The 12,904-nt window shown below is 47.8% G+C and overlaps 1 protein-coding gene across 1 annotated transcript; it reads right to left on the bottom strand.

Annotated features, from left to right (window-relative positions):
- Positions 1-8,357: 8,357 nt before the first annotated feature.
- GPR27 (G protein-coupled receptor 27) lies at positions 8,358-11,205 on the bottom strand. The gene has a single exon (XM_045493553.1). The coding sequence runs from the start codon at positions 10,845-10,847 to the stop codon at positions 9,717-9,719; it is 1,131 nt and encodes a 376-aa protein (XP_045349509.1). The 5' UTR covers positions 10,848-11,205; the 3' UTR covers positions 8,358-9,716.
- Between the last annotated feature and the right edge of the window lie 1,699 nt (positions 11,206-12,904).

Here is a 12,904-nt window from a genome sequence, read left to right as displayed (position 1 = left end):
CACAGGCTCAGATAACCTCAAGAGTAGATGAAAGATTTCACATCTTTGGAGTAGACTTCTGAGCAAATTTCCACATTGTTCAAATCCAGATTTCACCATCTTGATTAAAATGTGATATAATTTATGAAAAATGTTTTTGTCGCAGAAATTCAAAAGCTTTACAAGAAAAAGTTGAAGAAAATTGTGGGTTTTTTTTTTTTTTTTTTTTATTAAATGAGATTTGAATAGCTATTGAGAAGCTTCACAAATTGAGTTTTCTGAGTGCGACTGAGTACGGACCTGTTCCCATTAGGCAGGACTGAGGCTGGGCTTCAGTGTGTGTGGTTCAGCCAAGCAAAACAAAAACCTTTCATTGTGGAAATATTTAAACATGAAAGTAATCAAAATTGTATAAGACAGCCTCATGTATTCATCATCCAGTATCTTGTCAGCAGTCCCCATCTCAAAGCCAGCTCTACCTGACTGCTTCTCACCCCAGGACCTCTGCCTCTCCTGTGTGGCCTTGAAGCAAATCAGTCTTGTCCCCGATAGAAGGGGCCTCTTAGGGGAAAGGCAGCCACAGTCTTGTGTGTTACTGATGATATCAGTCCTTTTTCTTTTAAGGGCAGCTCTCTGCTTGAACCTTGCTAGGGTCCTTTCACTGATCAGCCTATGCCCCTACCCATTTACTCTTGAGATACATTTTTCATATCCCAAGTTGGAGTTCAAAATGGAGGAGAAAAATATCTCAGGCCTGGCATAAGAACATGCGAAAGAATATTTTCTCCTGTATAAAATTTTAAAAGAAAATAATTGCTGCTCAAAGTAAGAGACTCACAGGAGAATATGCCAACTATGGTGTTGTGATTGGGTTCTGGGGAGTTGAATGTCGTCTGCAGCCAATAGTCCTTTGGATAGCAAATGTTAGTATTCTCTATTAATTTCCCTGGGTTTGGTGAGAAGGATTTGGGAAAATCCTTGAAGACATGACTGGTAAACTCCATCTGTCTTCCCTAATTCATTCCTTTATTCTCACGTTCTCTTCTCTTCTCCCCTCCTTCCTTCCTTGCTTGCTTCCTTCCTTCGTTCCTCTCCTCTGCCTCCTTCCCCTTCCCCCAAAAGTTTTAGCTAGGCACATGGCCACTCATCTAGCCATCTAGAGACTTCATTTAACAGTATCCTTTGGCTGGGTGTGGCCATATGACTGAGATCTTAGCAGTGGAATGTGAGCACCAGTCCTCTGCCCCACTTGCTTCAAAGGACATCACGCTCCACTTCCTCCCCAATAGGGAGATTCAGTAATGAACTGGCTACTTTGAGCCCCGAGGGTAGGAGGCACTTGGGGAAGATCATGGAGCTGACCCACTAGCCAGTCGCTGGATCACCTCCTGGAGCAGGCCTCCAGAACCCCAGAGAAACAATTGAGCCACTCTTATTTTGGGTCTCTATCCAACACTTCCACCTCTCCCCTAATCAATCCTAATGGAGTCATTCTTTCCCAGAGTGCATCATTTCATTACACTTCAGACTTCATTCTGTGCCCTTGAAAAACATAGCGTCCGTGCTTTCATTTAGCGGCTGTCCTGCAGAGAGTGGGATCAGCCCCCCACCCAAAACTGATGGGCATTTGGGGACTGGTGATGGCACACCCCCAAGGGATGTGACAAGATTTATGACTCCCGGGATTTGCTGGCAAGGGTGGAGCAGGCACACGTCAGTCCAGGGGGCACTAGGCAGGCCGTTTGGTTGTTCGTAGATTTCATCGTGATCCGGAGGCAGGGCCAACCTGAGAACTCCTGCCTGCTGGGGCTGGGTAGCTCGGCTGTAGGGCAAAAAGAAAAGGGGAGTCTGAGGCTTGAGAGCAGTCAGTGTTCAGACATCCATACCGGGGTTTTCCTCTTTATCACAGCGCTGAAATAATATCTTCATGAGAACCTGATAATCAAATGGAAGAATAATCCTCAAACCAGTAATGGCTGAACTCACTTATGTATTTTGGTCATGAGAATATTAATTTTCCAAACCTAAGAAAATGCATAAATCCATTTCTCTGTGCCACTCCTCTTAATTCAAATATGTCATCTATCCCTGGATTAAGAAATTTTGGAGACAGGGAATGTCCCTGAGGCCCTTTATGACTGTAAATTTTCTTAGGATGTTTAAGTGAATTTTAATCTCACCAAGAAGCGCGAGATAAAGGGAAGAGGAAAAAAAGACTTTAAGTGACAAACTTTCAGTGAACAAAGCTGTTTTTTCAAGTAGCAAAAAGGAAAGTAATATGCCATTAGCAGAAGACTAATTATGCCTTTGTATAACTGTGTTCCTTTCAATAGAGGCAGGTTATTAAATATATATCTAAAGGTGTTTAATTCTAATACCTTTCCAAAACTTATAAGGAAACTTAGAAATTAAAAGGAAATCTTTTGTCAGACCACATGTCACCATACTCATAAAGGATTAGAACAATTATGCAAATCAAATTCTAGAAATAGCTCTGGGTATCCCATAATTCCTCAAGATAGATATGCAAATTACACTGCTCGTGACTGGGTTGAAAGAATTACACAATGTACAGTTACACTCTTTATGTCGCTATCCCTGATGAGAACCTGCGACAGGGGTTCCTCCCTGTCTCGTCTCCTTCTTCCTCTTCTACTAAGCACATGGCCATGCAAATTGGTCAGTGCTCAGGAAACACATTGGGGAAAATATATGGAGGAATAAGCGGGGAAAAAATAAAATGTGAAGTGACGAAGACATGGAAAAGTTTCATCTCCACATGCATTTTACATTTCATGATCTCTGGAGAATATTCTAATACGGCATGTATTAAGTCAGCATCGAAACTTTAATAATTTTCCAAAGCCTTTTGGAATTACAGCACGTCTGTAGTTCAGGAAAATGAAACCATTTATTGCCCTGACCAGGTTCCAACACAGGGCCTAACCAAAAAACAATGTGCTCCTCTCACATATCATATCCTGGCATATCCTAGAAAGCTCCGTAGATTGGCACATTCAGGTAGTAGAAATCAATCAGGGAAATTTTTACATCTGTACTTAGCCAACAGTTTATATGTTCTCCACCTAGAGTAGACTGGTCACTTAAATCTTTATTTATAAATGGAGAAATTATTCCTCCTAGAAGCCAAGTAATATTAACTTTAATGTACCTGTCTCCTTGATGTTACAGAGAAATAAGAGAATTGTATTTATGCCTTGACATTGCAGCTTAAAATGTTTTTGCATGTTTTCACCGTGTAATTTGAAGTGACTTCAAGACTTGAGGCTTTCAGATAACAAATTTCAAGCTGTCTGTTTCTCTTAAATGACTGCATGCAGGACACAGGATGCACTAAATACCTACTAAGGCTTTCCCCCTGCTTTTTCCTTGGCCAAAAGCACAAAATACCTTTTTCTGTAGTGAAAGCCTGCTACTCTTTCTTCTTCTGGCAGGGAAGTGGAGTGGTCTTCTTGAGGACTACCTGTTTCATTTCTGTTAAGTTCTGACTTGTCTAATTAATAATGGCTTTGTGGGCTCTCCTTGAAGCGAGATTTTATATAACAAATTTCCTCCATTAAAATGACCACATTCCTTACTGGCGCTTGGATATTTGGAGAGAATTGGAACAGAAAATGTTGAGCAGAGAATTACATGGTTTTATTTCACTTAGAGGACTTTATTTTTTTTTAACGGACACCAGGGTGAGGAGAATGTGGGAGTCAGAAGGTAAGAAGAACCCAAGAGGAGGGGGAAGAGGAAAACTGGACAATTCTGTTCCAGTCTTCTGGTTTTTCCTCCTTTCCTCACTTGGGTAACCAGAGATCCCAGACAATTGATTATGATGTCTGATCTCCTCATTATCCCCAAGCGCCTTACCTCGGGCCTGCTTTGGACGTATATTATGTTCTGACTTGATTTGTGGCTCGAGGCATGTATGCTAGGTGTCTCCAATTAGCTTGCTAACTCATTAGCATACGGGGACCTTCCATATCCCCGTCTCCTCCTGCCCTGCCCAACACACAGAAACTGGCTGCTTATTAGCTTACAATACGAATTGATTACTGTCCATGGGTTTATTCAAGTGGTTTTCCATTTTCCTGTAACTAGACTTATGATGTCAAAATCTTAAACATACACTGGTCAAAACTAGCCTAGTAATAGGTAGTCTTTTTCATCTTCTAGGTTTATTTCATTCTAAGAAATCAGGTCAAAGTTCCTATTTTTCCAAAGGCAGGTTAATTCAACAGTCAACAGCAGGCTGAATGACCTGATAGTTGGAAAGAGTGAGTGAATTAAATAAGTCTAATTTTTTTTTTAACTTTTTAAATATAGTTCTAGGATATCAAGTAGTCCTGTCAAAGGAGTGAAGGGAATCGAATATTTTAAGTACTGTTGCCGGTAATTGTTGCTTCAAAAAGCATCATTATTAGTGCCTGAAGCAATAGTAGTTTCTATTTCAAGACTAGGAGTCTATAGGTATGAGGTTGCTTATGGGTTTGTTTTTTTTTTTTTTTTTTTTATGTTTATTTATTTTGAGAGAGAGAGTTTAAGTAGGGGAGGGGCAGAGAAAGAGGGAGACAAAATCCCAAGCAGGCTCCAAGCTGTCAACACAGAGCCCAATGTGGGGCTCAGTCCCACAAATTGTGCAGTCGTGACCTGAGCAGAAACCAAGAGTCAGACATTTAACCCGCTGAGCCACCCAGGCATCCCATGAGGTTGCTTGTTTGGTTAAGCAGCTCACCTCTGTTAAAATAGATGCCTTTCTGGTCTGTTACCTTCACTGTGTTGACAGTATCTCTTCTCGTGGTTGCAAGATGGCTGCTGTGGCTCCCAATGCCAAATCCTCACCAAAAACACCCCCAAAGAAAGGAAGTGGTAGGGCTGGGGGAAGAGAAGAGAGCTCTATTCTTGGGCTGAGTTGGACCCCCAGGGTCTTGTCTAAGTTGAGGAAAAGGCATAAAGAACCCCTTCGACTCAGACTAAGTTTGCTTTAACTTCTGTTCACTCCAGAAGCAGCTAAAAAGCAATGCAAAGGATATTATTGATTTCGGTCTAGAATGTGAGTGGGTGGAGACAGTTTCCCATTACCTCCTTTGCCCCTCATGGAGAGGGTCCTGAAGCTCAGCGGCCTTGGCAGGTGACGCAGAATGACACATCTGCCAGGTGAATGGAAAACAGTATTTTACAACCACTGCACTTTCTAACCCCAGATACCTCAGCACACAGACAATTCAGAATGCCAGTAAGACCATAAACTTGCTACTCAACCCACCACGGCCCTCGGATCTAAAGAGTAGGTTTGGAGACTGGAACGTTTTGCAGGGTTTGCCCTAGAACCGTCTTCCCCCCTCCCCTCCCCCGTGGCAGCTAGTTCACTCCTAATGTCTAGGAATTCACACCTTACATCTGAACGCTTAGTAGCAGTTGCATTGGGGAATGGGCATGAGAACTTTAGACACAAGGAACAATACATGCAAAGGCTTGACACATTGCAATCTGTTCAGGGTATGGCGGTTGTGGAGTGGCTGGAGGGCAGGGCCTGGGAAAGGAAAGGACAGAGGTGAGAGCTAAGGGAGCTGAGAGCCACAGGCATACACGAGGATTCATACAGGTAAACACACTGCACCAGGAGAGCCCGGAGGAGGGTGGCTGGGCCAAGAAAGGCTTGCAAAGTCTTGGATCTGGGTCCAGCACGAACCCAATGTTCACCAGGACCCAGAGGTATGGGTATACAGGTGAGTTCCACCTATGCCATCCCAGTTCTTAAATACTGCAAATATTGCCTCTGCTCTGGAAGGATTGGTGAGAGATTCCCAGACAGAGAAGGGGACATAGGCTTTCCAAGGAGAGCGTATACAAAGGTCATCATCAAAGGGAGGATGTCTTTGCATTCCATCCTGCAGGCCTTAGAAAGATGGTAAAGGTTAGACTGGATCCCACCCCCCCCCACCCCCCACCCCCATCCCTCTGCAAAAGGAAACCCTAGCTCGGCCCTAGGACCCAGGACCTGTTATCTTTTAGTGGGCAGGGCACTTGAGAAGGTAGGGGGTGGTGGTGAGATCCAAGATTTGGCAAAAGTAATTGTGCCATGTTTTGCATCTTTCAAAAAGAGAAAGGAAAAAAAGAAAGGGAGAGAGAGAAGAGTGGAGAGAGGGAATAGAGAAGAGGGACAAAGAAAGAAGGAATAGTAAAAAAAAAAGAAAGAAAAGGAAAGTGGAAACAAATATGGCAAAAAGTGACAAGATTTGTCAAGGCTGGATACTAAATAGATTATTGTCATTGTTTATTGGCTTGTTATATGCTTCCCCACTTGAGATATTTCTTTTTTTAAAAAAGGAACAGTTAGGTGGAAATGTAAATAGATACCCTTTTTCTGCAAAGCTTATAGACATAGGATATCAAAACACGTAAAAATGCATAGTTTTATACCAACAGTTCCATGCCAGGACATTCAGATGAAGATTTATGTACATGAAATCTATTTTCCATTGCCTCAAGTGCAGTGATTACCTGTTTATCTCACGGGAGAGTGGGAGGGGTGGAGATGTGCTAAATAAACTTCCCAAATAAACAAATGTGCTATTTTAATAGAAGTCTTCCCCAAAGACTTTGTACCTGTCCGGCAATTGATGAGTATTCTGAAATGCAACTAAACTTTTTCTTGATGATGTTTTATTAATTAGCAATCAAAGTACATGTTAATAGATTCATTGATCCAAAAAGCTGTTGAGGTGTGAGGGGCTTTTTGCATCTCTACACCATTCCCCTAGACAGCTCATTTCTCTGCCTCTCTTTGTTCTTCTGTTTCTTTTACAGTTGACTGTCATTTCTCATTACTCTTCACCTGAACTCTCATTAGAAATCATCCACCTAATCAGAATGAAGCACAACAAAACAGAACCACATAATCGAATGTGTAGACATGCCATCTGAAGCGAATCTCTGTCTGAGGGGCACCGGGGTGGCTCAGTCACTTAAGCGTCCCACGCATGATTTTGGCTCAGGTAATGATCTCACGGTTCGTGGGTTCGATCCCCGGGTTGGGCTCTGCACTGACAGCACGGAGCCTGTGTGGAATGCTCTCTTCCCCTGTCTCTCTCTGCCCCACCCTGACTCGTGTTTGCTCGCTCACTCTCTCAAAACAAATACATTTTTTTAAGATATAAAATAATAAAGTAAATCTTTGAGCAAAGGCCTGTTGGTGTATCTTCAGCCAACCGGTGCGCTTCTTAAAGATGTTCTTTCTTGGATCCAACCTCGGCCCCTCCTAATAAGAATCTCTGGACCATGCAAGCACTTCAGGTAATTCTTATGTATATTAAAATTTGAGCATCACGGGTTTATGGATTTCCCTGTTAAAAAACAACCACGAACCCAAATCCATCTATAGAGAGCAGTCTGAACGGGTTGTCTCAACAGTCAGGTTGCTGCCTAAGGCTGAAGATGTTCAGGGGTCAAATGGTTTGGGCCGTGCTCCATGCCAGGTGCTAAATAGTCTACAAATCACATGGGCTTAGTGACTTCTGTTGTTTTGAACTTGGATCCCTGGGAGGCGGAGGAGGGTTAGATGAAGAGCCTGGGCCTGTCTTTGGGTTAGCTGAGATTTCTGGCAAGTGGCTGTCGGATAATTAACATCTACCTGGTCTCACGACCTGGGGAGGAAGAAGGTAATTGTTACTTGTATTTTCCAACTATGAGACCATCTTCAGACTGTCTTCTGCGGACAAAAAAGAATACTGCTGACCGTTTATCAGACATAAATTGGCCACACCCTCTTGTTATGACTTATCCCTCTTGCACTGAATACTTAATAGTTCATATTATGCAATATGAACTACAATAAATTTCAACATATTTACTGTGCTCATATTTATTGCTTTTATCAAAACGATCACTTCGCTCACACTCGTCTTCCGTATGTTTATTAAAAAAAGTTTTAGGGGCGCCTGGGTGGCTCAGTCGGCTGGGCGTCCGACTTCGGCTCAGGTCATGATCTCGCGGTCCGTGAGTTCGAGCCCTGCGTCGGGCTCTGTGCTGACAGCTCAGAGCCTGGAGCCTGTTTCAGATTCTGTGTCTCCCTCTCTCTCTCTGACCTTCCCCCATTCATGCTCTCTCTCTCTCTGTCTCAAAAATGAATAAACGTTAAAAAAAATTTAAAAAAAAAAAAAAAAGTTTTAAAGCAATATATACTACTGCGTTCCTTTAAAGACAAGATGTGTATCTTTTTATCTCGTATCTTAGCTAGACTCCAAATGCCTTAGATATTCTGATGGTCAACTCAAGAGCCATGCACTCACAGGATAATGGAACGAATACCGTATTTAGAAGTGTATCAGTACCAGTCACAGTCTCAAACAACAGCAACAAGAAACCACTCCAGAATGAAAATACTGGTATATTTGTATAATGCAAAGAGAAATACAGATATAAATCCTCAAAACGGAAGGTACATTAATAAAAATGTAGCATTATAAGCAAAAAATATTATACAGTACTTGCAGAATTTAGTCTTTCCGTTTAAGATTAGTGTGTCTACCAAATATTTAAAAGTATGGTTGTCATTATTAATTTAAAATATCCATCAGATGAACAGCACAGCTTAACCTAGCAAACATTTTAAGGAAATGCTTTGTCTTGTAGAAGTAGAGTTATCATTATATTCCATTCATTGATACCATGAACAAAAGAACAGTTTTCAAAGTGGAAATTAGTTTCATAAGACAGAATAAAACTGGGCGTCTCAAAGCACAAGCTGTTTCCATAAACGTATTTTCATTTTTATTGGCAAAAAATACCTAAGCAATTCCGACTTAGTTCTGACTCTGCTTCCCAGAGCCTTCCCAATCCGTGAACCACAATCAGTACAAAAACATGCAATACTGGTTTTTTTTTTTTCTCCACACCATCACTGACCAAAACACTTTTACTCTTTTTAAAAGTTACAATTTTACAGAAATGTTTCCACTCAAGATTGGTATAATACAGAGAGCAGTTGTTGCCGCTGATGTGTATTTTTCTAGTAGTATAAAGTAAGGTAGGAAACAAATCTTGTCACTTGTCACTGCTGAAAAATCACTGCCTCGCTACTTTACGCTCCCATTTCTGCTCTTCAAATTCATTACCGATACTGAACAAAGTTTTCAACGCTTTCAAAGAACCAGAGCAGCACAACTGACCCCACGGCCGGCAACTCAAGGGGGAACTGACGACAATTTCCCCTCCCCCCTTTCTCCTGCTTCCCACAGAAGACCCTCAAGAAATCAAACTTGTGAAGTCCCCTACGTTCCTCTACTTCACTGCGAAATGTAATGCCACTTGAGGTTGTCAAAAATAGCTTCTGTAGAAAACTGGCCAAGGTCTTTAGGAAACGTTGCATGAAGAAAATTAGTGTAGGCTTTATTTAAAAAAAAAAAAAAAAAAAAAAAAAAGGAACACATGGAATAAAAGACGTCAGTACCAGTACAAAGACTCCAAGGCCTATTGTTCAGGATGAAAATATACTTAATAGGACAAATGCACGGAGCTGGAGGTGGGGCTGGAACATCGAAACCCATCCCTCCCTCCCCCCCCCCCCCACCAAAAAAAAAGTCTGTACAATCCAAGTGCTTAACCACTTTGAGAGTCATTTTGAAGGCAGCTTAGAAAATTAATAAGGGGGCAGAAGAGAGAGAAACGACGTCACTGTCCGAGCCAAAGGGAAAGGCCGGGTGGGGCGTACGAGGCAGGAGAGCCCCTCACAAGCCGATGCCTTTCAAGTCGCAGGGGAGGGTGGCCTGGGTGGTCTGGGGGCTCTGGCAGCAGGGGAACTGGGCCCTGAAGCAGTCCCTCAGCTCCCTGTTGAAGAGGAAGCACACGACAGGGTTGATGCCGGCCTGGGCGAAGGTGAGCCACACGGAGGCCGTCAGGTAGGCCTGGGGGACGGCGCCGGGCCGCACCAAGACCCGCAGGTAACTGGCCACGACATAGGGCCCCCAGAGGAGCAGGAAGAGCAGCGTGACGGCGTAGAACATCTTGCACAGCCTCTTCTCCGTCTTGAACTCCTCGAGCACGAGGAGGCGGCGCGCGCCGCGGCCGGGCCCCGCCGGCCGGATGCCCACGAGCGCGGGCGGCGTGGGCCCGCGGCCGAAGCCCGCCGTCCAGTTGGCGGCCGCCTGGCCGGTGGCGCCGGGGCCGTGGAAGGTCCAGTCGTGGCTGACGGCGGGCACGAGGCGCGCGGGCCGCATCTTGCGGCGGTCGTGGATGAAGAAGAGCAGGCGGAGGTAGACGAGGTGCGTGGCGCCCACGACCACGGCCAGCAGCAGCAGGAAGCCGAGCGCGCCCGGGGCGCCGTCGGGCCGCTGCTCCAGGGCGCACGGCGCGTCCTCGTCGTCGCCGCCGCCGCCGTCCAGCACCGGCGGGAAGGCCGCGGCCAGCGCCAGCGCCCAGGCGGCGCACACCAGCATGGCGGCGCACGGCCAGCCGGCCAGGCGCTCGGCGTAGAAGCGGTGGTGCGCGATGGCCAGGTAGCGGGTGACGCCCACGCCGAGCAGCAGGAAGGCGGCGTGGAAGCAGAAGAGCGCGGCCAGGAAGGCGAGCAGCTTGCAGCCCAGCGCGCCCGGCGGCGCCCCCGCCGCGGCCGCCGCACGCCGCGCCGCCAGCATGACGGCCGGGAGGCAGGCGAGCGCGCGCAGCCCGTCGGCCAGGCACAGGTCGAGCAGCAGGTAGTACGGGGCGCGGTGCAGGCTGCGCTCCCGCACGATGAGCAGCGCGAACAGCACGTTGCCCGCCAGGCTCACGCACAGCAGCAGGCTCAGCGTGGCCAGCTTGAGGCCCAGGGCGGCCGCCTCGCCGCCGCCGCCGCCGCCCGGCTCGCTAGCGTTCGCCATCGCGGCCTCCCCAGGCCGTGCGCTCCGCTCCGGGGCCGCTCCCGGCCTCGCCGCTCCCCAGGCCCGCCCGGCCCGGGCTCCGCCGCCGCGCGGGCCCCGGGGCGAGCTCCCCGGCCGGCGGGGCTCAGCCCGCGGCCGGCTGGCCCCTCCCGGGCTCTCCGAGCCGCCGCCGCGCCGCCGCCATCTCAGGAATGATGCGCGCAGGAGGCGACGGCCACTCCCTGCACCTTGGGCGCCGCGGGCTTCACTGCGGACAGGGCCGTGCCGCCGCCCGCAGCCCCCCGCATCCTCCTCCTTCTCCTCCTCCGCCGCCGCCGCGCCTCTTGGCTCTGCCCCCCGCCGGGCCCGCCGCCGCCGCCGCTGCCGCTGCCGCTGCTGCCGCTGCTGCCGCCGCCGCCGCCGCCGCCGCCGCCGCCGCCGCCGCCGCGGAGCCCCCTCCCCTCCGCCGGAGCGCGCAGCGTGGCCGCCGCCGCCAGCCCCGCCGAGGCAACCCGCGCCGCCCGGGCCGGGCTGGGCTGGGGGGCGCCGCCGCGGGCAGCCGCGGGGCCGGGAGGCGGCCGGGAGGGAGGCAGGGCCCAGGACGCAAGGTGGCGACAAGTCGCGTTTGGCCCCAGGTAACGGGGGTCCGGCGGCGGCGTCTGGCGCCCGCGCTGGGGTCACGGTGGCCGTGCGCAGGGGGGAGGTGGCTAGGGATGGCAGGGTCGGGAGGCCTGGGGGGAGGGGGGGCGTGCAGGAATCTGTGGGTAGAGCCTTCTGCCCACTAGCTAATGATTAACAGTAGTGATCGTCACCGTCGTAATCATGTAGCCGCCGACGTTCAGGTGAGCACCGATGTGGGTGGCAGTGTTCTGGGCAGCTTTTCAAGCGTTATCAACCTGACGTTCACAGTGACTGCAAAGTTGCTTCTTTTCTTAACCTCACTTAGTACCTGAGGGAGCAGAAGCTTAGGGCTCGAGGGAGTTGCGAGCCAGTAAGTGGCGGATTCGAGTATCTCTAGGTCTAATTTCCAGGGCTGGACTCCCCGCGACTCTGCAGCGAGCCCTGCTCTCGGCCTAACCCGTGGTCCCAGTGAAGACATATGTGAGGGAAAAGAAATTCAGCGTTTTCTCTTAAGTGACCTGGAAGGTGCACCCCATAGCCCCCAGGGAGTCTGTTTTCTGGGTGAGCCTGAAAGGGCAGCCGATCTTCCGATCCTGAAATTCTCTCAAGGCTTTGCTCACGCCCTCCCCCAGCCTGGTCCAGCAGGCTGCCCCCCACCCCACCCCACTCTTTGGGGCCATCCTTCTGACCAGGCCACCTTACTGTGTATCACTGCCTGATCATTTATTTTATTTTATTTTTTATCTAGCGCTTATCATTTATCATTGCATAGTTTTATTCGTGTTTTAAAAGTCTATCCTTCCAGCCAGTCTCTAAGCTCCATGAAGGCAAGGGACCATGTCTGTTTTTTGTACTAGTCTATCCCAAATGCCTAGCTTAGTACAGCCAGAATTGAGAAATATGTTGTTTCTCAGGTACACTCACTTTTCTTTTCTTTTATGCAGAACGTTATTTATTGCCCACCTACTATGGACATGGCAGGCACTTTGATGGACATTTCCAGGAAGACATAAGATCATAGAAAGCCTTGAGTGTCAGGCTAAGGAGTCAAAACTTTCATCTGTAAGCAGTGAGGTGCCCTGAAGTTTTCTGAGGAGAGTGACATTGTTAGAACTGTGCTTCAGGAAGATTCTTTTGGCAGTAGTGCTTAATTAAGAGGAATGACAGAATAGACCCTGAAAGTCTAGTCCGGAGCCTCAGACTTTAATGTACACAGATATCCCTGGGATGCTGTTAAAATGCAGATTATGACTCAGTAGATCTGGGATGGAACCAAAGATTCTGCGTGTCCAACACGTTGCTAGGTGATGCTGTGTTCCTGGTCCACACACCACACTGAGTAGAAAGGACCTCAAGGACAGCTTGGACCTTTTGCGAAAATCTAAGTGATGGCCAAAGACTTAGGACCCCTAAGTGGCCAGGAGCAAGTAGGCAGCTGACCAGGAAGTCTGCAAATA

This window comes from Leopardus geoffroyi, chromosome A2 (assembly GCF_018350155.1).
Source record: "Leopardus geoffroyi isolate Oge1 chromosome A2, O.geoffroyi_Oge1_pat1.0, whole genome shotgun sequence".
NCBI lineage: Eukaryota > Metazoa > Chordata > Mammalia > Carnivora > Felidae > Leopardus > Leopardus geoffroyi.
The sequence above is the reverse complement of the archived record's forward strand: the minus strand, read 5'-3'. Positions and strand labels throughout refer to the sequence as shown.

Coding starts and splice junctions, on each gene's coding strand:
- GPR27 (XM_045493553.1), bottom strand. CDS start 10,847: ATGGCGAACGCTAGCGAGCCGGGCGGCGGCGGCGGCGGCGAGGCGGCC.